The sequence below is a fragment of the Brachyistius frenatus genome, unplaced genomic scaffold (assembly GCF_029030835.1).
Source record: "Brachyistius frenatus isolate BFR_SWC_R1_liver_20210118 unplaced genomic scaffold, ASM2903083v1 Contig_177, whole genome shotgun sequence".
Taxonomy (NCBI): domain Eukaryota; kingdom Metazoa; phylum Chordata; class Actinopteri; family Embiotocidae; genus Brachyistius; species Brachyistius frenatus.
The window spans coordinates 625,576-652,500 of record NW_027210776.1 but is presented as its reverse complement, the minus strand read 5'-3'; the positions used below and the strand labels follow the sequence as shown (position 1 = coordinate 652,500).

The 26,925-nt window shown below is 44.3% G+C and overlaps 2 protein-coding genes across 4 annotated transcripts in view; one reads left to right on the top strand and one right to left on the bottom strand.

Moving 5' to 3' along the window:
• The window catches only part of stxbp4 (syntaxin binding protein 4), a 27,728-nt gene extending 10,130 nt beyond the window's left edge, over positions 1-17,598 (bottom strand). The window contains exons 1-16 of one of the 3 annotated variants that reach the window (XM_069717580.1): positions 17,427-17,598; positions 12,804-12,877; positions 12,490-12,585; positions 12,295-12,364; positions 11,349-11,423; positions 7,591-7,676; positions 6,962-7,115; positions 5,774-5,906; positions 5,421-5,527; positions 5,088-5,313; positions 4,735-4,813; positions 3,507-3,586; positions 2,446-2,542; positions 1,354-1,478; positions 441-530; positions 198-263 (exon numbers count right to left, since the gene is read on the bottom strand). In XM_069717580.1, coding sequence (XP_069573681.1) covers positions 198-263; positions 441-530; positions 1,354-1,478; positions 2,446-2,542; positions 3,507-3,586; positions 4,735-4,813; positions 5,088-5,313; positions 5,421-5,527; positions 5,774-5,906; positions 6,962-7,115; positions 7,591-7,676; positions 11,349-11,423; positions 12,295-12,364; positions 12,490-12,585; positions 12,804-12,877; positions 17,427-17,482 — 1,614 coding nt within the window. In that variant the 5' untranslated portion in view covers positions 17,483-17,598. Of the gene's footprint in view, positions 1-197; positions 264-440; positions 531-1,353; positions 1,479-2,445; positions 2,543-3,506; positions 3,587-4,734; positions 4,814-5,087; positions 5,314-5,420; positions 5,528-5,773; positions 5,907-6,961; positions 7,116-7,590; positions 7,677-11,348; positions 11,424-12,294; positions 12,365-12,489; positions 12,586-12,803; positions 12,878-13,049; positions 13,062-17,426 lie in introns of those variants that run through there. The other 2 variants (XM_069717581.1, XM_069717583.1) reach the window with 2 other exon arrangements.
• Positions 17,599-20,490: 2,892 nt separating this feature from the next.
• Positions 20,491-22,110, top strand: LOC138632211 (hydroxycarboxylic acid receptor 2-like). The gene is made up of 2 exons (XM_069717566.1): positions 20,491-20,889; positions 21,362-22,110. Exons 1-2 carry the CDS (start codon positions 20,491-20,493, stop codon positions 22,046-22,048), a joined length of 1,086 nt encoding a protein of 361 aa, XP_069573667.1. The 3' UTR covers positions 22,049-22,110.
• The last annotated feature ends 4,815 nt before the right edge of the window (positions 22,111-26,925 follow it).

Sequence of the window (26,925 nt, the reverse complement as noted above, 5' to 3'; positions counted from 1 at the left end):
GCTGTTTGATTTTTGTGACAAAAATGCATCTTTGTGTTTTGTTAAGAAGGACAGAGTTCAGACGTATTTTAATATGCTGAACGAGCTCCACTGAAAGAACCACCAAACCACCAAGAGCAACCGAACAATGAGTTCTAACGTGGATCTCACTTCCTGTCACCTGTTCAGACCCGACCGGTGCTGCAGGTGTGACTCACCTGTTTGACCTTAATAAGCTCCTCCTCCATCTGATGGTGAACTCTCTGAGACTCGACCAGCTGCTCCTGCAGAGGAGAGAGAGTCCGGGACAAACACAGCGTCAACAGGAAGTACACACACGTCAACAGGATGGGCTTGTGTCAACAGGAAGTACACACACGTCAACAGGAAGTGCACACATGTCAACATTCTAACACTTCCTGAAACCCTCTCCAGGGCGGAGCCAGTGGGCGTGGCTTTACCTGCAGCCTCTTGATCTCCCTCAGAGCCTCAATGTGCTCCTTCCTCAGCCTCTCCGTCTCCTCCAGGTCCTCCGAGTCCGACAGCGACGGCTGCACGGAAACACAAACCGAACACGACATATTAACATCTGTAAACCACACAGCTGCTCGTTCACGCTTACACTTCATCGCCGTAGACTTTCTGAAGCATATCAAGGGTTTCTGTAGTGGAAATCACCGCGTGGGCTCAGGAACACTCGGCTGTCGGCAGGCGTGGTGACAATGTTCCTTCGCAAAATCTGCTGTTTCTCTGCTCCAGTTTCAGGTTTCCATGGTGACATCACTAATGTTCACGTAGCAGCGGTCACGTTGACGTGGTGAACTCAGTGATGATGTTGATCAGGAGACGACATTTGATCAACTTATTGATCTCCCCTCATCGTTCAAAGTAAGTGTCAGGTGCGTTTCTTAAAATAATAACCAATCAAAAGGAACATAGAGTGACGTCATGTAGGTCATTCAAAGGGAATAATCTGGATTATCTGACCAGAGCTCTGAGTATTGATCACATGTTCTGAGTGTAAAATCCAGTAACATGTTTGATTTTCCTCTGAGAGTTAGCATGAAGTACCACTGACAGTCGTGTGTGTGTGTGTGTGTGTGTGTGTGCGTACGTGCGTGCGTGCGTGTGTGTGTGTGTGCGTGCGTGCGTGCGTGCGTGTGTGTGTGTGATCGCTGCGATCGACCGTCAGTACGGTGCCGTGCTGATTGGACGGCTCACGTATCCACTCCACTCGCAGGTCAACAGATCGATGAGGGAGCGTCGATACGTCAGGAAGCAGCTGAGTCACTTCCTGTTTTACATCCGTCTCACACACGAGTCGCATCCATTCATTGTTAAATGTGTTTCGCCGCGCGGCGGTCGGTCTCCTACCCGCGGGTCGATGGGCGACTCCAACAGGCCGGACAGGTCGTCCGACGTGAAGCTGGCGCCCGGCTGGGCGGCGGCCAGCTCGTCCAGCTGAGGCTTGAACAGCTCCCTGATCAGGTTCTCCACATCTGGAGAGAGAAAACACAGCAAGCAGCAAATAATCCATCAACAGATGATCCATCGACTCACCGAAGTATTAACGACAGATTCTGGGACCTGAAGTTGGAACAAGTCTCCACCTTCACTTTATCGTTTCACTAAAGCATTTCAGCATATCTTTAATGACATCATGAGGAAGTCTTCCAGGTGTGACCGTCATCACTGAGTTCACCATGTTAACGTAAACATAAATATAATACAGGAAACATAAATATAATACAAGGAACATAAATATAATACAGGAAACATAAATATAATACAGGAAACATAAATATAATACAGGAAACATAAATATAATACAGGGAACATAAATATAATACAGGAAACATAAATATAATACAGGGAACATAAATATAATACAGGAAACATAAATATAATACAGGGAACATAAATATAATACAGGGAACATAAATATAATACAGGGAACATAAATATAATACAGGAAACATAAATATAATACAGGGAACATAAATATAATACAGGAAACATAAATATAATACAGGAAACATAAATATAATACAGGAAACATAAATATAATACAGGAAACATAAATATAATACAAGGAACATAAATATAATACAGGAAACATAAATATAATACAGGAAACATAAATATAATACAGGGAACATAAATATAATACAGGAAACATAAATATAATACAGGAAACATAAATATAATACAGGAAACATAAATATAATACAGGAAACATAAATATAATACACTGTTGGATAAAATACTCCATTAATAGTCAAAGTTCTGCAAAATACCTGCAGTTTGTGTGTAAAAGCATCATCTAGAAAGAAAACTCCAGCTCTCAGAGAAATGAAGAACAGTACCTTTAAATGACGGTGCACATATTAAAGTTCCCGTCCGACCTGAAGCTGCTGATTTAAAGGTGACCTGAACCCGAGGAAGCGACAGATGACGTGTTCTCACCTGCGAAGGCCACCGTCCCGGCCGGATCCGCTCGGAGTCTGGACCTGAGCGCCTGCTGCTGAGCCTCTGTGGGCTTCAAACCAATCAGATCCAGAGCCTGTACACACACACACACACACACACACACACACACACACACACACACACACACACACACACACACACACACACACACACACACACACACACACACACACACACACACACACACACAGATCAATACACACCGCTCGCAGGGGTGAAACAAATGCTGACAAACAGACACGAACCATGAAACTGGAGGACCTGTCATAAATATGTTCAGTTCATAACGGAGCAAATAAATATAAATCAGCAGACTTGGAGATACTTGAAGATGAATCTGAAATACAAGGTGGATGACGGATGGATGATGGACGGATGATGGATGGATGATGGATGGATGATGGACGGATGATGGACGGATGATGGACGGATGATGGATGGATGATGGACGGATGATGGACGGATGATGGACGGATGATGGACGGATGATGGATGATGGATGGATGATGGATGGATGATGGATGGATGATGGATGGATGATGATGATTGATGGATGATGGACGGATGATGGACGGATTATGGATGGATGATGGATGGATGATGGACGGATGATGGACGGATGATGGACGGATGATGGACGGATTATGGATGGATGATTGACGGATGATGGATGGATGATGGATGGATGATGGATGGATGATGGATGGATGATGGATGGATGATGGATGGATGGATAATGGATGGATGATGGATGGATGATGGATGGATGATGGATGATGGATGGATGGATAATGGATGGATGATGGATGGATGTATTCATGAATGTACTTTCATTCAATGATTATTTCATGCATTCATATTGGTTCTTATTATTGTTATATATGATCTATTATTTCACTGCTATTATGATATTATTATTATTATGTTGTCAGTTTGTCCTGCTGATTATTTAATAATAATAATAATAATATAAATAACAATAATAACAACAATAATAATCTGCTGCAGGCTCGGTAGGTTTCTTTCCGAACGCTCACCTGCTCCAAGCGCTCCAGTTTGATCCGACAGCTGGTGCTGAGCGGGCGTTTCCTCGGAGGAGGTTGACTGCTGGCGCCATCTGGAGGCAGAGACACACACAGCTTAGGAACTCTGGACTGTCAGTCAGCGGGGTTAAAGGTCAAACCTCAGGGAGCGTTTGAACACACAAATGTCGGTTTTATTTTCTCAAACACAAACAGATGTCAGGTTGGATGTTTAAATCGTTCCCATGGAAATGTCCCAAGTTGTTGAGTTTCTCCTCCGTTCGTCCTCCGTCTGTCCGTCTGCAACCGTGACGTCAGACGACCGACACGACCGTCTGCAGTTACACCTCAGGATTCCTCGCACGCAGAGACGGGATGACGCCTCAGACCTCTGCGGCCAATCACAGGCCGGACCTCCCGCCCGCCTCACTTCCTCCTCCGACGGGCGGCCACCATCTGTCTGCCTCCTCGAGTCCACGCTCGGATTCACACCTCACTTTTCACAGTTCTTCTCCTCACTCACCAACTAATGAGAGGAACAGTGAACCGATGACCTCACAGGGTGGAGGGGGAGGGGGGGGGTGGAGGGCGGACAGGTGGGCGGGTCTAATTTTATCCATAAAGCCTCTGAAGGAGCGACTTTTCAGATGGTCGTCCCATATTTGTGATCTTGATATCTCATGAAACCTTCATGAATTTTCTTCAAATTTGGCACAAATGTTCACTCGGACCTAAAGATGACCTGATTAGATTTTGGGGATCAAAGGTCACTGTGACCTCATCTCCATCCCAGCCACCTGTCCTATTCTTAATAAAAAAAATCTCAGAAACACCTTGAAAAAAATTCTTAACATTTTGCACAAATGTTCACTTGGTCCCAAAGATGAGCTGATGTGATTTTGGGGGTCAAAGGTCACTGTGACGTCGTGTCCGTCCCATTCTTGTGGACATGATAGCTCAAGAACTCCTTGTTGGAATTCCTTCAAATTTGGCACAAACGTTCACTTGTGCTGAAGGATTAATTGATTCTATTTTGGTGGTCAGATGTCATTGCTACCTCACGTCCATCCCATCCATTTGTCTCAATCTTGGGAATGCAACACCTCAGAAAAACCTTGAATTTTGTTTAAAATAATTTGGCACAAATGTTCACTTGGTCCCAAAAATGGTCTGATTATATTCATCCGTTTGTCCCATTCTCATGAACACGACATCTCAAGAACGCCCTGATGCAATTTCTCACCGGGGTTTGTATCAGGGATGATGTCACTCTCCGGTGGGGAGGAGACGCACGTCTCTGTTCTGATTGGAGAAATCTGCACCTGCAAACATGAACATATTGATTAGATCAGTGAAATATCTCAACAAACATCAGATGGATCGTCGTGTAACTTTAAACAGACGTTCATGGTTTCCTTCAGACTCTTTCATTTAGAGCCATGAGGAGGGATTCAACCAAAATATTTCAGCAGCTATTGAATGTTTTGTGCTCATTTGAAATGTGAGTAACAACCAACAAAGATAAAAATAATCAAAACTGTAAATCTTCAGTTTAAATCCAGGTTTTTCTGCAGCATCCAGACGACATCATCAAACCTGGGTGACGTTGACTGCCGGCAGAGTCTCGCTGGCCGGGTTCCGGCTGGACGTGATCTTGGTGACCACGGCCGGCTGCGGCGGCGCGGTGCCCAGCCCGGGGGCCCTCGGCTGGGGCCCTCCTCCCCCGCCGGGCCCCTGCAGGGAGATGGGGCTGTGCGGCCCGCTGCTGGAGCTGGAGGAAGACCTCCGCCTGATGAAGGCGATCTCCACCGTGGGATCGGGTCTGCAACACCAATATCAACCAATCCAATCATTGATCAAAGAAATGTTATTAAACCAATAGAAATCAATATTTTTAAGATTCTTAAAACAGATGTCGGCTTGTTGGACCTGAGTTTGGTGCGCGTCAGGATGCTCCTGGCCTCCTCGTACGTCACTCCGATCAGAGACTCTTTGTTGATGGACACCAGCTGGTCGCCGACCTGCAGCCTGCCGTCCTGAAACAGAACCACCACACGAGAACCGTCACACAGGAACCGTCACACGGGAACCGTCAGGTTCAGAAATGACACTTTCATTTCATGACTTCCAAACAGGAAGGAGCCTGAAAGACGCTCCGGTTTGAGACCAGTTTTATTTCAGGAGTGACAGTTCTGTCATCAGTCCTCTCTCTGTTCATCGATCCATTTCAGAATCGTTTCCAATCGATCGATCGGTTCTGGATCAATAAGACCCCGACTGACCTTCTGGCAGTCTCCTCCAGGCATGATTTCCTGAATGAGCACCATTGGTCCCTCGGCTCGGTTGGCTCCGCCCTTGATGACGAGCCCCAGGCCTGTTCCCTTGGCAACACATATCAACTGAATGACACTGTCACTGTGGGAGGAGGAGAGGGTGGGGGACGAGGGGGGGATTAAAAACCTTGCTTACATTCAGTCAACATAATCCTCCCCCCTCCTTCTCCTCCTGCCTCCCCCCTCCTCCTCCCGCTCCTCCTCTACCCCCTCCTCCCTCCCCCTTCTCCTCTCCTCTCCCTCCTCCTCCCGCTCCTCCTCCTCCCTGAAACCGCTGAAGATGTGTTTCCCTATTTTTAGCTGCTGCTGGTGTTTCCATGCAGTTTTAACAGTTTATGTAACGACCATCTAAAAACAGAAAAAACACTTTTTCTCGACTCTCCGAGTGTTTTTAAATTCTGAATTCTGTCCTCAGAAGTCTGAACTATTAACTATCAAATAGAGTCCCTCAGTCCCTCCAGGATTTCAAGGAGGTTTTTGTTGCATCAAAAATATTTCATTTTGCAGCAGATTTTTCTCAAAAACTGCGACGTAACATGTAGTTTTTAAGTACATTAGTTTGAAGTAAAATTACAGAAATATTTGACTTGTCATCTGTTTTTAGGCACCAAGGTTCATTGAAAAATAACTCGATTAAAGTCTCAGATCTTCATCCTTTGAAAAGATCAAACCAAAAATTGTTTGATTTTCTGGTGAATTTTCTCCAAAATTATGATGTAATTTGTGAAGATTTTAGTGAGGTTATTTTTAGGTAAAATTTATAAATTAATTAGCTGAACATCCCAGAAATATTCTACTTGTAATGTGTTTTTCTTTCTGTTTGAAACTCAAAGTGATAAAAAAAAAAATGTCTAAAAGTGAAATTAACACTTATTTTTGGTAATAAAATCAGTTTTATTTTGAAAGGAGACTTTATGATGTCATACTTTCAACAGAGTTTCTATTAACGACAGTTTTTAAGGAAAAATTGTGGGAATTTTGCTAAATTAAAAGCTGTTAATTTGATATAAATAGAATCTGACCTACTTTTTATGTGTGAGTTGATTAACTGACAACAATAACACGAGAACAATAATCACACACACCAGGCTCCATTCTAAAAATGAAGGATTTTAAAGAGGAAGTTATTAGTGCTACCTGAAGGCGTGCGTGGCCGCGTGCATGGCGTAGGGGGGGTTGGCAGAGTAAGGGGGGGCATGGGTGTAGGCGGTGACCCCCTCTTTAGGACTGAGGAGCTGGGGGCTCTCTGACCGGGAGGAGGAGGAGGAGGAGGCCGTGTCAGTCACCTTTCCTGAGCACAGAGAAAAAGAAAGACGAGAGGTCAGTAGGAAGAGGTGGGAGAGGGGGAGGAGGAGGGTGAGGAGGAGGAGGAGGAGGAGGTTTTAGAAAAAGGAGATCCTCCTTTTTAAAAGTGAGGAAACCTTCTGGAAATATTTTTAGAGTTTCATGTAAGATTTAAACTCAACCTCAACGGAAATAGAAATGCAAAAAAAAAAAAGAATAAAAAAGCTGATAAAAATAGAAAAGAAAAAAGGAAAATAGAGAAAAATATATAAATAAACAGAGACAAACAAAAAACTGTGAAAAATAGTAAAAACATAAAAATAAAAAACAGAGATATAAGAAAAAAGAAACTGTGAAAAATAGAGACAAAAATGTAAAAATCTGAGAAAAATTGAGTAAAGCGGCAAAAAAAGAGGAAAAATAAAAAAAAGTTTCTACCTGCATGTGTGTGAGGTGAGCTCACCTGTGCAGGTGAGTTTTACCTGTGGAGAGCTGCGTGGGAGAAATCCGTCCTGAAGCCGGGACGTTGTTGGAGCCGTACTTCTCCATCAGCTCAGCGAACTCCCTCCTGAAGAAACATCACGTTTCATCTGAACACGCGAACTAAAACCAGGTTTCATACCAACATTTAACATTTAACCATCCACCTGGAGGGAACTTTGTTTTTGTTCCCCGACAGGAAGTCAAATCCAAACAGATTTACGTCCCCACAACACAAATATTACAACTAAAATGTAAAATAATCCAGCGTTACATTTTATAGAAGTAAACATCAAAATATCAGCTGATTGTTAGAAAATGTTGATGAGGAATATTTCAAGGAAATTATTTGAAAAATAAACAAGCTGTGAAAATGAATCTGTTACGTTTGAAATAAAACCGTGGTCTCTTCCTGTTTTATTCTCTGTGAACTGATCTGTGAGCGTTTGTCTCCCTCACATGGACGCTGAGGAAACCTGAGGCCTCTCATCACAGCGCCGGCTGATCTCAGCCTGATCCCTCCTTAATGCCTTTTAAACAGGATCTGCTGGACCGCAGGGAGAAAACATCCGGCGGTCAGAGGTCAGAGGTCACTGATCTCCATCTGAACTTTGCCACTTTGCTTTCTTTAAGAGGAAACATAAAGAACTGCAGGAAGAGTGTCTCAAGATACTTTTTTATTTCTTATTAAATCATTCCAACCAGAACCTGATGCGTTCACTGACCTTCTCCTAGAAACACCTGATAATGTTGGTTATTAAAACGACCTCATCTGTCTGAGACGGAGAGACGCAGGAACTGGAACTGATATTATGGGGACAATTTATATCGAGTTTTAACTCATGTTTGCTGTGTGATGTATCAGGGACGATCCCTGAAATCCCACACTACATGTTACCATGGTTACAAAACGATGTTGGCTGTATAAGAGACAGTATTGAGGTACTTTTGTGTCTTTTTTTCTTTTTGTTAAGCATGAGAGCAAATTTCTCACACTAAAATTTTAAATTAAGTTTGTAAGTTAAGGTGTGAGCAGCCATTTTGGGTGTCACTTTGATTTGGTTGGGAGTCAAAATGTTTTTGTTGGGAGTCAAGACGTTTTTGTTGGGAGTCAAAACGTCAAAACGTTTTTGTTGGGAGTCAAAACGTTTTTTAAAATGTTTTTGTTGGGTTAGTTTAGTAAATCTGTAGTTTGAAATCAGCCAGTAATGCTCAGAATTTAAAAACAGCTGCAAGAAAGAAAAGATGAAAAAGATATGAGCTTTTCTTAGATTTTGAACATTAGTGAGGGAATAAATGAAAAGTTTCTTTCTTCTTTTGTTATTATCAGGACATGAAACAGTCCTGAACAGTGATCCATAGTAAACTAACTGTCCCTGAACGCACCCTGATGGTTCACGTCTGTACAGCAGTTTCAAAATGACATAATCTCCCCCTCCGTCCACCTGAACTCCATCAGTGAGCTTAAACTCCGCGTTTGTTCCTCGGGACGACCCCTGAACCAAAATCCCAGCTTCATGATTGCATCACGTTGTCCCCGCCGCGACCCGCCCGCCGCCAGCTGCACACAATCATCATAATTTGTTTTAAAGTGTGAAACAAATCGCCACAACAATCGAGGTCGAGCTCCGACGTTTGACGTGTCGGCCCAAAGCTGCTTCCACACACACACACACACACACACACACACACACACACACACACACACACACACACACACACACACACACACACACACACACACACACACACACACACACACACACTATTGGAATTTATTGGAGACAGAGTTTTTTTGGTGCCAGCCCCAGGTGGCCATCGGTGGTATTACATTTTCAGACTTCCCTTTTCAGCCCCAGAAGCCACATCCACTTTTAAAAACATGGGTTGTAATAAGCCGCTTTAACCTTTGGGGTTCATCTATAGTTGTGCTCTCAGTTTGGGATCGAGGGGCGGGGCAGGAGGCGGGGCCTCAATAGTACATCTCCACCCACTGGTGCACTGCTTGTAAATGAGGTCACCGGAACAAGATGGCGGAGAACATTTCTGACAGATGGGAAGCTGTCAACAGGTTTTCTGTCATCATCTGTCACCTGTCCTGCTCAGCAAAGCTTTCTGGGTGTTGTAGGATTTTTCCCTAATGTCATAATAACTCTGCGATGCCTCCCCGGCAGCCTGCTGGGAGTGTTTCTGCTGATCTGTGAGCTGTGTGATGGGCTGCAGCTCTTTTCCCTGTGGACCGACAGCTCCGTGTCCCGATTGTGTCAGGCCGACTTTGAGCTGATGTGGAAAAGCGGCGGCGACAGCAGAGTGCCAGGTCAGTTTACCTCCCGCCTGTCAGCCCAACACACCCTCAGCTCCGAGTTTATACCGAGGACGGATCAAACTCCTGACGTTTCTACGGGCCGGAGGTAAGAAGACCCGTCTGTCCTCGGCGCTCCGAAAACGTCCGCTGGTGTCGGAATAAAAAGGAGATTCCATCTTGGTGAAGAATCCCGACTGTTCTCACTGAATGAGACGCTCCAAGAAGATGAAAAAGCTCCTTTTAATTATTCAGAAATGTCTGAACACCTGGATTTGTCTCTGGTGAGCTGGAGGGCACAAGTTGAGAAAAAGGGGAAACATCCTGCACATGTTCTGGCTCCCTGCTGGTGTTTCTATTTAAGATTTTCATCCACAGAACTTCAGCAGTGGAGAAATACAAAGATAGTCGACTGGAACCACGCAAACAACCACGTAATGAGTCAGAAGTAATTACCTTTACACCAAAATAGTAACGGTTTTGAAGGAGATTGTCCAGTAAATCTGATTCTGATTGAACACAAAGTTGTTGCCATGACAACAGGCGATGCTTCAAATCTGGATGTTGCTGCAAAATAAGCTACAGATTCTAGGAAGTGGATGTTTCAAACACACATTGAACCCGAACACACAGAAGATCTCTGCAATCAGCACAGTTTCAAGATGGACACCCAAGATTAGAGTCACCAAGTTATACCATTTACCAAGAAATCAGTTTAAAACTAGTCCAAAGTCTATCTGTCCAAAACCAGTTTAAAACTAGTCCAAAGTCTATCTAAAAGTGGTCAAAAACCAAGTCCAAAATCAGTACTAAACCAAGTCTAGAACCAGTTCAAAAGCAAAGTCCATCTCAAAGTAGTCCAAAACTGGGCTGAAAACCAGTCCAAAACCCACACATGAAACCAGTTTCAAACATGTCAAAAACCAAGGTCACAGTGACCATTGACCACCAAAATCGACTCAGTTCATCTTTGGGACAGAGGGAAAGTTTGTGCCGAATTTGAAGAAATTCCTCCACAGTGGTCCTGAGATATTCATGAGTACGGGACAGACAGATGGGATGGACATGAGGTAGCAGTGATATCTGACCACCAAAATCAAAACCAAAACTCAATTAATCCTTCAGTCCGAGTGAACCAAATTTGAAGAAATTCCATCAAAGCGTTCTTTAGATATGATGACAAAAATTGGACAGTTGTGTTGACCTCAGTTTATCCTTCAGTCCAAGCAGTGCAGTTAAAATTTGCGCAACTGTTAATTCATTCTTTTTTGTATTTTCATTTGTTTTTCTGTTATTTTTCGTATTTCAACTCGTGCTACAAAAAAATACAAAAAATAAAGTGCTTAAAAGAGACTAAAATGTGGTTCCCATATACCACTGCGCCTCCCTTTCAACAAAATATTAGCACCCTTTAGCATCCTGGGTTTATTTCACAATAAAAGTGACACATTTGTTTACCTGGATTCTTCATCTCTGGCAACCAGCAGGGACATGTGATTAGAGAGTGAGGCGGTCCTCAGGATCTCCACCGCCCTATCAGGACGCAGGAACCATTAACAGGTGTAATGTGATGTAACAAGCAGCTGGACACATTTGATTCACTTTGGATTTGATGAGAGAAGTTGAATGGGAGTCTATGGAGCCGGAGGCTTTTTGGAGCCGACCTCTAGTGGCACTCGCTGGTATTGCAGCTGAAGACACTTCTGGATCAGAACCATTTTACAGACCTGAAGCTACGAACTCTTTCATATCCAGACAGGTGACTTAAGATTCGTCAATGTTAAAACTGAAAGACTGAAGGAAATTGTTAGTCGAGCATCAAACGCAATACCACTAAGCGCCTCTAGAGGCTGACTCTGACTGACTCCCATTGAAAATGTGACTTCTCTTGAAATACGAAGTCCACAGACTGGATATAAAAGTGTTCGTCATCTCCGGGTTTGAAAAGTGAAGCCAACGCATAATCCCTTAAAGTGTAATACCACTGAGGGCCACCAGGGGCTCCAATAGACTCCCATTGAAAAAGCATCAAGTTGTCTTCAGAAATACAAAGTCAGTAAATGTTTCCAGTCATCATGGTGTCATTAGATAAACTCTGTGTTCTGGTCCTTCTGAAAATAAGTCCAGCATTCATTAGATATCAGGCCTCAAAAAACAGTATATTTGGGGGCGTGGCTGCTTGACTGACAGGCCTGCTGGTGCAGTCTGCCACTTTAAACCGTTGCCGTCATGTTTTGTTTGGAGGCCAGAGGTGACTATATTTGGACACTAAGCCCCGCCCACCTACCCCAGAGACCTAACTGCACTACCAGGCATGTCAATCAAACCAGACACTGCACTGGTTTCACTTTTTAGACCCGGAGACTAAGAATGTATTTAAAGTCACACAAACAGTCTAATTCACCTCTCATTGGTCACCCCGATCAGACTGATGTTATTGACATCCAAAATCAGGTCACCTGACTTAAGCCGACCTGGAACACAGAGTGATGGTCACAGACAGATGGATGGACAGGTGAGGAAGGACAATAAAGATAATGATAACTTTTATGTCCCAGAACAAGACAATACAAAAAACAAAAAAAGATCTACAACGTACCATCCAGAGCGGCCAAACCGCCGGCGATCACCCGCTTGATGTAGATGCCGAACTCCTCTCCGGTCATCTCTCTGTAACCACCGATGATTTTCACACCTGTGAACACACACACACACACACACACACACACACACACACACACACACACACACACACACACACACACACACACACACACACACACACACACACACACACACACACACACACACACACACACACGAGCTCAGGTCGGTCAAAAACGAGCTGTCATCAACACGTCAAACAAACCTCCCGTCTCCATCAGAGAGCCAGAGGTCAGAGAGGTCGCTCACCGAGTCCCTTCCTGCAGTCGCTGAACTCCACCCTCTGGACGGCCCGGTTGATGCCGTGCGGGCCCATGATCGTCCTGGCAACGGAGCAAAAACACACAACAGATTCAGAGATGCGGCAGCATCCTGCCTCGTCCAAAAGCCTCTCTCTCTCTCTCCGTCTCCTCAGAGCTCCGCTGCTGCACAAAATAATCAAATCATCACAGGATTTTATCATTGTCCCCCTCCACCCCCCCACACACATCCAACCAATAAAATCTGTCGCCTCTGAAACGACGGCGCCGGTTGAACTGTGCGGTGACCTGGATGTCGGGCGGCGCCGACAGACACGAGCGATGATTAAAGGTGATCAAAGCGGCGCCGGTTCTGTCGGAGGGAGCGCTCGTCTTTTTTGCGGAGAGATTTACGGGGTGAGAAGGGTGGAGATTAAAGCCCACGAGATTTCTCAGATGTGGTTGACGTGACGCCGCCGCCTGCCTGTCCCGTCCGTTGGAGCCGACCTCTAGTGGCACTCGCTGGTATTGCAGCCGAAGACACTTCTGGATCGGAACCATTTTACAGACCTGAAGCTACGAACTCTTTTACATCCAGACAGGTGACTTAAGATCGGTCAATGTTAAAACTGAAAGACTGAAGGAAATTGTTAGTCGAGCATCAAACGCAATACCACCGAGAGCCTCTAGAGGCTGACTCTGACTGACCCATTGAAAAAGCATCAAGTTCTCTCCTGCAATACAAAGTCTCTGGTTTCAGTCCAGATCCAACTGAACCGTGATCCGGCCAATTACAGGAAGTCAAGCGTGGTGTCACCCAATCAAAATCAACAAAAGGACACAGGGAGTGAAAAGGAGAGTATTTAACTGATTTGGTTGGACGGGAAAAAACACTCTGCTTGAAATCTGTTGACAAATCTTCGGACTTATTTCGTTGTTGTAACGCCATAACAATAATAATAACTATAATAATAACAATAATATAGCGGCGACAAAATGAACGTGTTCATTAATTTTTCTACATTCAAACATTAACTGTAGTTTTGGACTTTAACTCCAAAATGATGATAAATAAACTCACTGATAAAAAAAAATGTTTAATTCAAATGCATCTGCTGTGTGGACACCGTATATGTTTAGGACCGTTGTCATGGAAACGCTCTGATTATCTCACCTATATCTTTGTCTATATCAGCTTATCGATACGGTGTGTTCTGTAAAGGGATAACGTACAGAGAAGTCCAGGTCACTGATCTCTGTGAAGAGGCTTATTTTAAGAATAATAACATGATCCATCTGAAGGTGCCGTATGACGTAGTTATTGTTCCAAAATCTCCGTTTCTCAAACAATACCGGATTAACTAGCGCTAACTTTGAAAACAAAATTATTGGACTGATACAAAATACATGTAAACTTTGGCCTGAAGGTGGCGCCAGAGAAAAGGCTGCCAAGAATAGAGTTTATTATTTGTATGGTGGCAATCTTAGCGTGACATGAAGTAACATGAGCACGCTAACGTTGAGCTATGTGACCGTACCAAAGACAGACGCCTCAGAAACACCAGCAGGACAACTCGAACAATTCTGATAGAACTCGCGCTTTAAATTGGATTAAGGCTTGAAGTTCTGCAGAATGAAAGGCGGGGCTGTTTTGAGTGACAGGCGGGGGGCACCACCTCTTTGACCCTTGGTGGAGTACGGGCGGAGACACTCTGAACTCAGAACCGTAAAATCCGTCCCGGGTGTTTGTGTTTTTATCTCTTTACGAATCCTCTATTCATTTCCGTGGTTGTTCTTTTGGTTTTTAAATTCACATGTTTACTGTTTGGTTGTTTGATTGGTGGACGTGTGCTGTAATTAATACTGGATAAGATGGTTCTGGTCCGGTTCTGTTGGTCTATGAGCTTTGTTGCCGTCAAATTAATGAATGCGTGAATAAAATGAGAAGACGGTGAATCTCGGAGGGTCATTAGATATATTGGCACTTAGACTGAACCTGCAGCAAATTAACAAGCTGCCAGCGGACCCGATTAGATCCGTTTGCACGCAGCCCGGTCGGGAGGATTAAGATCTCAGCATTAAGACTGATTCACTTCACCGGTTTGGACTTCTCGTGGGAGTCGGTGATCCCTCCCGGAGTCTCTCTGCACCGAGCTCAACGCCGACATCCAGCTTTCTACAAACGTGCTCAAACCATCAGCTCCACATCGAGAACCCGACGGCAGCGAAGCCGACTGCTGGGTCACGAGGGAGCAATTAAACTATTAAACTGATCACTTAACGCCGGATAATCCACCTCACCTGCTGCAGAGCATGAACGTCAGCAGCAGGGACACCAGAAGAAGAAGATACTTCACAGGTTGAACTGAACCATTCACCAACCGCTGAACTGGAGGCTTCATGACGTCCACAAACCAACGATGACATCACCGCTGAGTGCTGATTGGCCCGGTAACACCAGGCTGCAGCATTTCACCAGGGAACATTGTTTTGTGTCGTGGTGTCACAATCGTAACGAATAATCACAAAACAAATAATTGCAACAAACGAGTTAATGGTGTTTTTCTGATAGTAGTTCAATAACACACACACACACACACACACACACACACACACACACACACACACACACACACACACACACACACACACACACACACACACACACACACACACACACACACACACACACACACTCGGTGTGTGAATGTTCTCCCGATGGTGAACCATCGGTGTGTGAATGTTCTCCCGATGGTGAACCATCGGTGTGTGAATGTTCTCCTGATGGTGAACCATCGGTGTGTGAATGTTCTCCTGATGGCAGCACCTTGCATGGTGATCTGTCTCATTAGTGTGTGAATGGAAAAACATGTTAAAGCGCTTTGAGACCGAAAGGTGATAAAACTATACAAGTACAGACCATTTACCATTTACACACACAAATAATGTTAATGTCACTAATGTCGATGCTCATCGAAATTCAACCTGTCAAATATCAGAAGTTCAACGCCTCGAGATGAACAGTTGGTGGCGCTAATTCTCCGCTCACGTGCCATTAAACCACAGCAGAAGAGCTGACGTCATTAAATGTGACTTTTTTCTTTTTGTTCGTTTCAGCTGATCTTTATACAGACGACAAAGAACTACTCTACCAATAATGAAAAATCCTCTTAAAGCTGATTGGGTAATAATTGTGACAGGACATAGTTGTGTGGTGTTTGTATTGGAGGAGTTTTTACAGGAGGTTTGTGGCCCCTTCACCTCATTGGTCAGTTGCCATCAGGTGACAATAAATGTCAAAGTTTCCCAGTTCGAAGCGTTTCATCTCCTTCAGTGTCGCTTCAGGTCGAGTATTATATTAAATAAATACGGGAGGATTTGTCTCCATCCCAACGTGTCGGTGAATACGAGCGAGCTGCTTCCTCTGAGGATTACTGTTTGCATATTTAATCTCCTCCTGTCGGTTCGCTGTCTCCCGTATGTTCAAGTGTCAAATCAAAACAAGAGCTGGGAATGAAAGAAAAAAATAAAAGCAAGGGGAGACTCGCTGCAGTAAAAACTGCAGCAGATGTTTCCATGGAGACGAGTGATGCTGCGGGTCAGACGAGGACACGTTGATCTATGAGTTTGTTTTTACATACAAGGAAACAACAAACACATAATAAAGTGTTTTAGTTATATGCATGAGATTTATATTGATGATATTAATTTGTTTTGGCCGTAATAATTAAAGATACAAATTAAAGGATCATTCTGCTTTATTTCTGCCTGCTGTGTTTCCATTAACTGTTTTACATCCTGCAAAAAGCTCAAGTTTCTCTGCTTTCAATGTTAAAGTTCCATTTTTGATCATCATCGACTCCTTTTCGCGTCTCTATCGCTTGTTTTATGTGATTAATCTAAAGATGTTTAATCTACAGCTGAAATGATGAGTCAATATGTTTGATCGTTTATAGATGGATTGATCTGAGAATTAGTCATGAAACGAGTGGTTGTTTAAAAAGATTATTTAAATGTTTCCTTCATTTTCTACGGTTGAAACCTGAAAAAAAATAAGAGATTTTCTCTATTTTCTGACACAAAACTTGAACGAAAATAATCGCAGGAGTGAAAATAATTCACGTTTTAATTTACGATGAAATAAGAAGAGCATCAAATCAGACGCAATTAAAAATGAAGTGATTATTAAAATTTCAGTGGTTTAAAAATAATAAAAATATTCTGCAGTTATAATTTTGTAGATCGATGCAGTTTTATCTGAAAACCTTCAGCTGTCAGAGAAACGTACAAAATGTTCCTCTGAAAGTCAAAATGGAAATAAACAAGGAGCAAAAACTCTTCTTGAAGCGGCTGGCGCCGCCGTCCTGTAACCCGCCTTTAACACGCCTCTAACATGCGTGACCCAGAATCACGGAGTAGCGTGCGGACTTAAACTCGGAGGCATCTGTCGCCGGTGAACCAGCTTCACCTCTGAAGTCTGAGAGCCGCACGGACAAAGATCGAGGACGAGGCACAAAACACCAGCCGGGAAAACATCTCGAGGAGGCGACTTTCTCCTCCTTCTTTTTAAGAAAAGGAGACGAGGAAAGGAAGGAAGGAATGAAAGGAGGAGCAAAGGAGGAGATTATCTTACCAGTAGAGGAGAGACAGCCCATCGAAGCGCTCAGCGTCCTGAGGGAGAAATGGCATCGCACAACGACGTGAGGCGAAACTAAATAAATAAAAAATCACACACACACACACACACACACACACACACACACACACACACACACACACACACACACACACACACACACACACACACACACACACACAGGAGAGCTGGCAGCAGCTGGCTGAGAGGAGGAGACGAGAGGAGACGAGAGGAGACGAGAGGAGACGAGAGGAGACGAGAGGAGACGAGAGGAGACGGCGGCGGTTTAAACCAAGTCGGTGTGTGTGACCGGAGAGAGAAGAGAGGGATGGAAATCCGCCTCGACAGGGAGACACGCTTACCTTTACTCACTAATCCATGCTGATACCCGGTCATCTCACACACACACACACACACACACACACACACACACACACACACACACACACACACACACACACACACACACACACACACACACACACACACACACACACACACACACACACACACATACACATACACACACACACACACACTCATACACACACACACACACACACACACACACACACACACACACACACACACACACACACACACACACACACACACACACACACACACACACACACACATACACACACACACACACACACACACACACACACACACACACACACACACACACACACACACACACACACACACACACACACACACACACACACACACACACACACACACACACACACACACACACACACACACACACACACACACACACACACACACACACACACACACACACACACACACACACACACACACACACACACACACACACACACACACACACACACACACACACACACACACACACACACACACACACACACACACACACACACACACACACACACACACACACACACACACACACACACACACACACACACACACACACACACACACACACACACACACACACACACACACACACACACACACACACACACACACACACACACACACACACACACACACACACACACACACACACACACACACACACACACACACACACACACACACACACACACACACACACACACACACACTAACACACACACACTGAAACTGAAACTTTGAACTGGAAAAGCTTCGTCTTCAGCTGAAACATTTCAAGAAGGTTAAACGTCTTGAAAATTGTTGCATCAGCTGTAAACATCCCGGCGAAGACAAAAACAGTTCGTTTCAAATTTTATTTGTCTGAGCGCACAACAGGGTCTGATTCACCGTCAGAAAACTGGTCGAGAGATTAGAAAAGAAAGGAAGAAAGAAAGAAAGAAAGAAAGAAAGAAAGAAAGAAAGAAAGAAAGAAAGAGAGAAAGAAAGAAAGAAAGAAAGAAAGAAAGAAAGAGGAAGAAAGTGAGAGCTTTCAAAACCGTCTCACAGAAATCAGGTTGTTTTAATCACGTTTAGGTGGGAACCAATCAGCAGCCAGCAGTGATGTCACCTGTTGGTTTGTTAATCAAATCAAACAGACACGCCCCCAAAACCAGGTCTTCTTGAATCTTCTTTTCTAATGAATGAGGGATTATTTTCAGATGGACCTCCAGAAAACTAAGAAGAAGGAGTGACTTTAGCTAACAACACCGAGATAACTGATGGACACATTTTATTCACTTTGGATTTGATGAGAGAAGTTGAATGGGAGTCTATGGAGCCGGAGGCTTTTTGGAGCCGACCTCTAGTGGAACTCGCTGGTATTGCAGCTGAAGACACTTCTGGATCAGAACCATTTTACAGACGTGAAGCTACGAACTCTTTTATATCCAAACCAGCAAACACAGTCGCTACAGTCAAACTAAATGTTTTTTTTTACCTGCGGTGGAGAATCCAGAAAACGAGCTGTTGCTGAAACACCTACCGTGGAAACGCTGGTAAATTATCAACCAGCCAGCTGTAAACACCTGATCTCTGATTTCACCTTTGAAATTACTGCTATTGTTTTAAAAATGTGTATATTTTTGCAACTCACGTGTAATATCGGATCATTTTCCTCAATAAATAAATGACCGAGTATATTATGTTTGTCTCTTGTTTGATTAGATTTTACTTTTGTTTTCGATCATATTTCACAAACTTTCAAGAACCATTCTGGCTGTGAGTCAGAAAATGTCTGAAACTTTAGTCAAATGAGGACACGTCACTCACGACAGAAGCAGCAGCATCCCGTGATTTCAAAACTTCCTCCGTCTTCGGCACATTTGTCCCCGCGGTGGCCAGAACATCGCAGGAAACGTGACCTTTGACCCGGTTCACCGTGTACCAGGACAAGTGTCGCAGCAGCGTGATGACGACAGGAGAACATCCTGCTGTCAGAGACATAAACACCAACGGACATCGTCCTCACTGCCACTCGTCCTCCAGCACCGGTCCAACAGCTGTTCCTGACCAGTGAGTCCGTTCATCTGATCATCAGTCGTCTCATTTCACCTGCGTGTTGATTTACATTATAATTATATTACATAACTGTTTAATGAGACGTGCATGTTATTTAGGTTTCATTTGACTTTTCAAAACACATTTTTTTTATAGCACTAGTTTGTGGTTGTAAAAAAAAAGATTTTGTCGGATGTATTTTTAATGTAAACTATAAAAATTTGATAAATGTTTACTTTCACTAGATTTATGAGCTTTTATTTAATTAGTGAATTTGTTTTTTATTGTGGATCATCCCTTTCATCATTACACTTGTTGGGTTTCAGATATTCAAACATTACACTCTTCATTATTTGACGTGTGAAAAAGTGGAACTGGTTGATTGATAAACACTAAACTTTTGTGGGGTTTTTTGACAGATTTCTTGCAACAGAAAAAAAGAAGAAGTTGAGAAGAGGAAGTGGCAGATTTCCATTATTTTGAAACTATTCTTTGAGTGGTCATAAAGTTGATTTCCTTTCATTCTGCAACCACCAAAACCACAACTTCTCTTGAACTCTGCCTCTGCTGATCTCCCTGCTCCGGTGGGACAGAATCATTTTATTTTGCTCAAATGTTCCCAGAACCAAACTCCACCACACTGTCCAACCTCACCGTGCCTGGAGGTGGAGGTGGAGGTGGCTGCCCGCCGGTCGGTATTCAGCTGGAAGGTGTGATCCTCCCTCCAGTCCTCACCATCGATGTCGTGCTGGGGCTGCTGGGAAACGTACTCGCCTTTTGGATCTTCTGCTTTAAACTGAAGGCCTGGAACCCCAACAACCTGTTCCTCTTCAACCTGGTCATCGCAGACTTCCTGGCTCTCGTGAGTCTGCCGCTGAGGATTGACGCCTTGCTCAGGGGCTACTGGGTGTTTGGAGACGGAGTATGTCGGATCAACCTGTTCCTGATGTTTTCCAACCGCACAGCCAGCATCGCCCTCTTGACCGTTGTGGCAGTTTACCGCTACTTTAAGGTGAGGAAAGGAGGACGGGTGTTCTGAGACTGATCCTCTTCTGACCGTTGCTACGGGAACATTCATGATGTCACCATGGAAACCTGAAAGTGGAGCAGATGTCGGTCCAGAGACGACACTCTGAATACTTCCTCACGAAGGTCGTTGCTTCCTGCTGCTCCGGGTGCAGCACTGCGCTGCGTTCAACAGGAACAGACTCTGTTGATCCACCTTCACAATCTGATCAAATCTCAAAATGCTCTTGACATGTCAACAACTGTTTGTGAGGCAGAAGACGAATTTCCAACCAGAACTAAGATAGAGGCGTGATGATAATAACCAGTAAGGTCGCTACTGAAGGCCGACAGACACCCGGCACTTCGCCTGGTTAGCAAGCAGAGAAGAATAATAATAGTTCACTAAAAGTTGGTCATGTTAAAGTGTAATGGATGACTTTGTGAAACGTTGCCTCGTCCCTGTCCTCTCGTTCCAGGTGGTCCACCCTCACCACCGCTTCAACCGCATGACCAAGCGGCAGGCTGCCTACGTGTCGGTGTTTGTGTGGTTGGTGGTGATCAGTCCGCGGGTTCCCATGCTCGCTTACAACCACATCAAGGGCAGCGGAGACAAGACCCAGTGCTTCTTCTTCACCTCCTACAAGGAGGCGTCCCGCGCCATCCTCATCCTGGTGGCCATGCACCGCATCCTGACGGTGGTGGAGTTCATCGTCCCGCTGGCCCTGCTGCTGTTCTGCTCCGTCCGGATCTCCAGTTTCCTGAAGCAGCGACAGATGGGGAAACCGGACAAGGTGCGGAAGGCCATGCGCGTGTGCGCCGCCATCGTGGTGGTGTTCATGGTGTGCTTCCTGCCCACCACCGTCACAACCATCGGCGTGTGGATCATCCGCTCGTACCGCCCGTGGGACTGCGCCGCCTTCTACACCTTCACCCAGCTCAACATCGTGTCGCTGGGGTTGAACTTCCTGAACTCGGCTCTGGACCCCGTGGTCTACGTCTTCTCCAGCTCCATGTTCAGGAAGGCCCTGACGGAGGCGATGCCCTGCAGCCTGCGCTGCGGACGCGACGCCGGCGAGAACGCAGCGTCCTCGTCAGGAAGTCAGTCGACCACGGAGCAGGAGCTGAGATCCATGAGGGCTGACAAAGACGGCGAGGCCAGATGAAGACAGTGACCGGACCGGGCTCTGAAATGAGTCCGTTCCCGCTCGGACGTCCTGGATTTCTGTTGTATTGAAGTTATTTTGTGTTTTGTGAATTAAACTTTTTTTGTCGTATCTGCATGTAAAAATTATTGTCTGCATTTAGCGATCGTCCTCCACTCTTGATGTGCCGATAAAACTTCACATAGATTGAAACGTCATTATTTTGGCTGTGAGAGTCATGTGCATCATTTTGGACTCATTTTCATAAAATACAACTTGAAATTTTAGAAATCTTTTTGAGTTTCTGAGGTCAAACAAATTGAGAAAATGTCCGCGGAATGGCGAAAGCCCTATTGTTGTTCGTAAAAATGTTCTTGGTCGTTCGTCGTTTGTCGTCGTTCTTCTTCTCCTTACGTAAAGTGATTTTCCTTTTTGGAGGCTTGATCATCTTTATCAATGGGCCTCGGAGGAGTTTGACAAAGTACAACGTGTCAGAATCTCCCAAAATGGCGACTAAATTCAAAATGGTGGACTTCCTGTCGAGTTGAAGTAACGGTGCAATATAACTTTTTTGTGCATCCAGGTGTGATACACGTGTCCACCGGATTTGGTGAATTTAGGTAAATGTGGCCGCCGGGGCATCTCTGTAGGGGGCGCTCTCAAGCCATTTGGCCACGCCCACTCACGACTCCACTAGAATACCAAATTTTTCACCGGGAGACAAATGTGTCTTTCATGAGTTTATGAATATGATAAAGCTTCCAAAAAGGGAAATCACTTTACGTAACAATAATAAGGAAAGAGAAAAATAATTCCTTGAATAAACAACAGGGCTTCACACCCTAAAAACCAGACTGGCCTGTCAGACCACGTTCCTTCGCGACAGGCCCGCCTCCTGTTTTACCTCATGAATGTGAAAACATCACAGAGATGAAGTTCAGGTGGTGTCTTTGAGGGGAGCTGAGAGAAGGAGGAGGTGAAAGAGGAAGGCTCGTTTCACACACACATTTCCCTTTTAACAGCATCGTGTCAGTGTGTGATCAGTGTGTGTCGCAGCAGCACCTCCTCCTCCTCATCATCATCATCACCACCACCTGCAGCATCTCCGGCCGCCCGGCAACACCGTGAGTTTTATTTTGACACTTCTGATGTTTTTACTTTCATCTTCAAGTATTTGTTTCTCTCTCTGTGACTGTTTTTTAAATTTTTTTTATAAATGTTTGGATGCTCCGGTTTTCAGCAGTAGTTTGTGTTTTTCAGTTGTAGACGGAGTCTGTGGTAACTCGTCCGATTCATCAGATAAGATAAGGTGCATTCCTTTAAACACGTTCCCTTTGATCTATTTTTAAATCACAAAATGTTTTACTTCATTACTTAAACATCAACTTCCTGTGTCCCGGCAAGGGAGCCGTTTGGCCACGCCCACTTGCAAAACACATCAGATGTATCGTCTCACCACGCCGGATGTATGTGACACGTTTCGTGAGGTTTCAAGCATCCTTTGACCTTAAACATCAACTTCCTGTGTCACGGTGAGACATCCAACTTTGCCGCATCGTCACGGCGACGCCCATTGACAAAGTCGAACGAATGTCTCAATATATCATCAACTACATGTTTAGGTTATTGTGACCCGACTTTAGGTTCATGGGATCAACCAGCTCGACGTAGAATGTGAAAGTATGAAAAGTGTCATTTCCAGTGGCCAACAGGGGGCGCTATGACTATGAGCGAATATTACCCCACAGGGGTCTTCAGGGCGGGGCTGTTATCATACCTGTGATGTTTGGAGAAGGTCGGTCCATGTACATAAGATTTAAAGGAACTCAGTTTCATGGCGAGACACTCAAAATGGCCGCCTCTCATGGGCACACGTATCGACGAAAACGAATTATTTCGATAAGATTTAATCCCAAACATGTTTTCTATCCAGAGAAACTAAATTCAAGTTGGTTGGACAAAATCCCTCGGAGGAGTTTGACAAAGTACGTGTCAGAATCGCTCAAAATGGTGACTAAATTCAAAATGGTGGACTTCCTGTCGAGTTGATGTAACGGTGTAATGTAACTTTTTTGTGTGTCCAGGTGTGATACACACACGTGTCCACCGGATTTCGTGAATTTAGGTAAATGTGGCCGCCGGGGCATCTCTGTAGGGGGCGCTCTCGAGCCGTTTGGCCACGCCCACTCGCGACTCCACTAGAATACAAACTTTTTTGCCAGGAGACAAATGTGTCTTTCATGAGTTTTTGAATATGATAAAACCTCCAAAAAGGAAAATCACTTTACGTAAGGAGAAGAACGTGCAAGAAGAACATCTTTACGAAATACAATGGGCCCTAACTACAGCTTCCTGACACACGTTCCTCTGCTCGAGTTCCCTGTAGGTGGTGACAAATGATGTGCACCGTCTAGTGGCCAGATCAGGAACTGCATCAGCTGCTCTGCTCTTCCTGGTTCTTTGAAGTCGTTCAGACTCTCCTCTGCAGACAGAGATCAGGACAACATCAGTGAGAACTGGTTAATGGCTTCATTAAATTACCCAATTTATCTCCATGACAACACAGAACATTTGGGGAAAACAGACTTGTTGTAAAAAGTGTTTTGAAGATTTTTCTCAATTACAAAACAACAGCAATTATAAACTACAGAGTTCCCACTCTGAGTCAAATGTGAAATTCCCTGATTTGGGGGCATGCTTCGTACTGTTGTCATGGTAACGAAGGGCTCCCTCTCCCACGTTTTAATACATCAATAGTCATTTTACAAACATCTTGGCTTTTCTTTGGAGTCGTCGAAGCGCTTGAAATGTTGATTTTCCTGCATGTCAGCCTTCGTAAGCAGCTGCAGGAACAAAAACACGTTGACTGAAGTGATTGTTGACGAGCGGGACGGAGATGAAACCACTCAGGAAACAAGTTCAGGAACACCAGATAGAAATTCTGTATAGCAGATAAAAGCTTTCGCCTGATTGCAGGAAATCCATATTTCCGAGGTGTTTCATCTCCTGATCAGGACAGAGTCCGGCCACACGGGCACCAATTCATGTAAGGTTAAAGTCGTGATCCCTAAAATCCTCCTTCAATCATCTGCCGACCAAGAAATCCCAGATCACTTCATTAAATGGTGACCTGCCAGCATCCTAAGCTTATCAACCGTACAGCAGCTTTGGATGTTGAGACCTGCGCGGCTTTCAATCGTCTTTGTATTGTTTCCTACGAGCCCATAATGTAACTTTGACTGCTCAAATAATGTGAAAATGCTCATATGTGAAAGAGGCCTGAGCAAGGACTTTCCTGTTATGTCATGGCGTGTCCATATATGGTAGAGGCACTTCCTGTTACTACTTCCTGTACAGGTATATATAAGAAGGAACACAAGCTTGCAGCCTCTCTCACCTCTGTCCCGCTCGCTCTTCTCTTGTCCGCCTTGCAGCTACAACCTTTGCTCTTCGACAAACAACCACGGTGACGTGAGCTTTAGAGATCACAGCCTCTTTGTTGAGAGTTTCTTCAATATCATCAGTTTTGCTGCATTTTTGAAATAAAAAACCCATTAAAAAACCAAAAGCATTGCTTAGAATTACAAAGGTTAATCTTCGTCGTACTGTGATTTCGTTCGCCTCCTCCAGCCCTTGATTGATACTCAACAGGACACCGGTCTCTTCTAGGTGAGTAGTAGTTAATAATAATAATAACAACTTTATTTATATAGCACCTCAAAAGACCAAACCATAAAGGTAATGAATACAACAAAACCAAACAAATAACCAAAACGAGCAAATGGAATAGAAAACAAACAAACAAATAAATAAATAAAATAAACAAACAAAAACAGGAACAAAAGAACTGCGTAAAAGGACATAAAAGGACGACATCACTTAAAAGCAATTCTATAAAAATGTGTTTTATGAAGTGATTTAAAAGAAGTTAATGATTCTGCGAGCCTCATCTCCTCAGAGGTCGTTCCAAAGTCGAGGGGCTCTGATGATAAAAGCACGGTGACCCTTTGATTTAAGTCTGGACTTGGGAACGGCCAGAAGGGCCCACCGGAGGATCTAAGGCTGCGAGTTGGCTCGTACGGGGCTAACATTTCAGTAATGTAGCTCGGGGCCAGACCGAGGCGGGCCTTAAAAGTGATCAACAAAATCTTAAAATCAATTCTAAAACCAACCGGGAGCCAGTTGAGAGGCCAGAACTGGATAATGTGATGTTACATGTACCTATTTTTTATTTATTTATTTATTACTTACTTACTTACTTACCTCCATCCCTCCCTCCCTCCATCCCTCCCTCCCTACCTACAGGAGATAAAAGGCCAGATAAAGATAAAAGGCTGGATAAAGGGATAAGAACAACAGGTAAAAACACAGCTGAAACGGGTGCGATGCGGCCACAGGACAAGAGGACAAGAGGACAGGAGGACAATAGGACAGGAGGACAAGAAGACAGGAGGCAACTTAACTTTCAACAAAGTATAAATATCCCGTCACATCCAGTTGGAAGTGGAGGACTCATCTGAGTGAAACTATTTTACCAGGTGAGATGATGAGATGAGATGGTGAGATGTGAGATGATGAGATGAGATGGTGAGATGATGAGATGAGATGATGAGATGAGATGAGATGAGATGAGATGAGATGATGATGATGAGATGATGAGATGGTGAGATGATGAGATGAGATGGTGAGATGAGATGGTGAGATGGTGAGATGGTGAGATGGTGAGATGATGAGATGAGATGGTGAGATGATGAGATGAGATGGTGAGATGATGAGATGATGAGATGGGAGATGATGAGATGATGAGATGATGAGATGATGAGATGGTGAGATGATGAGATGAGATGGATGAGATGGTGAGATGATGAGATGGTGAGATGATGAGATGAGATGGTGAG

Excerpts from the sequence above, each read along its gene's own strand:
- LOC138632211 (XM_069717566.1), top strand. The coding sequence starts at position 20,491 with ATGTTCCCAGAACCAAACTCCACCACACTGTCCAACCTCACCGTGCCT. Across the intron at positions 20,890-21,361 it reads CAGTTTACCGCTACTTTAAG|GTGGTCCACCCTCACCACCG; the intron begins GTGAGGAAAGGA and ends CTCTCGTTCCAG.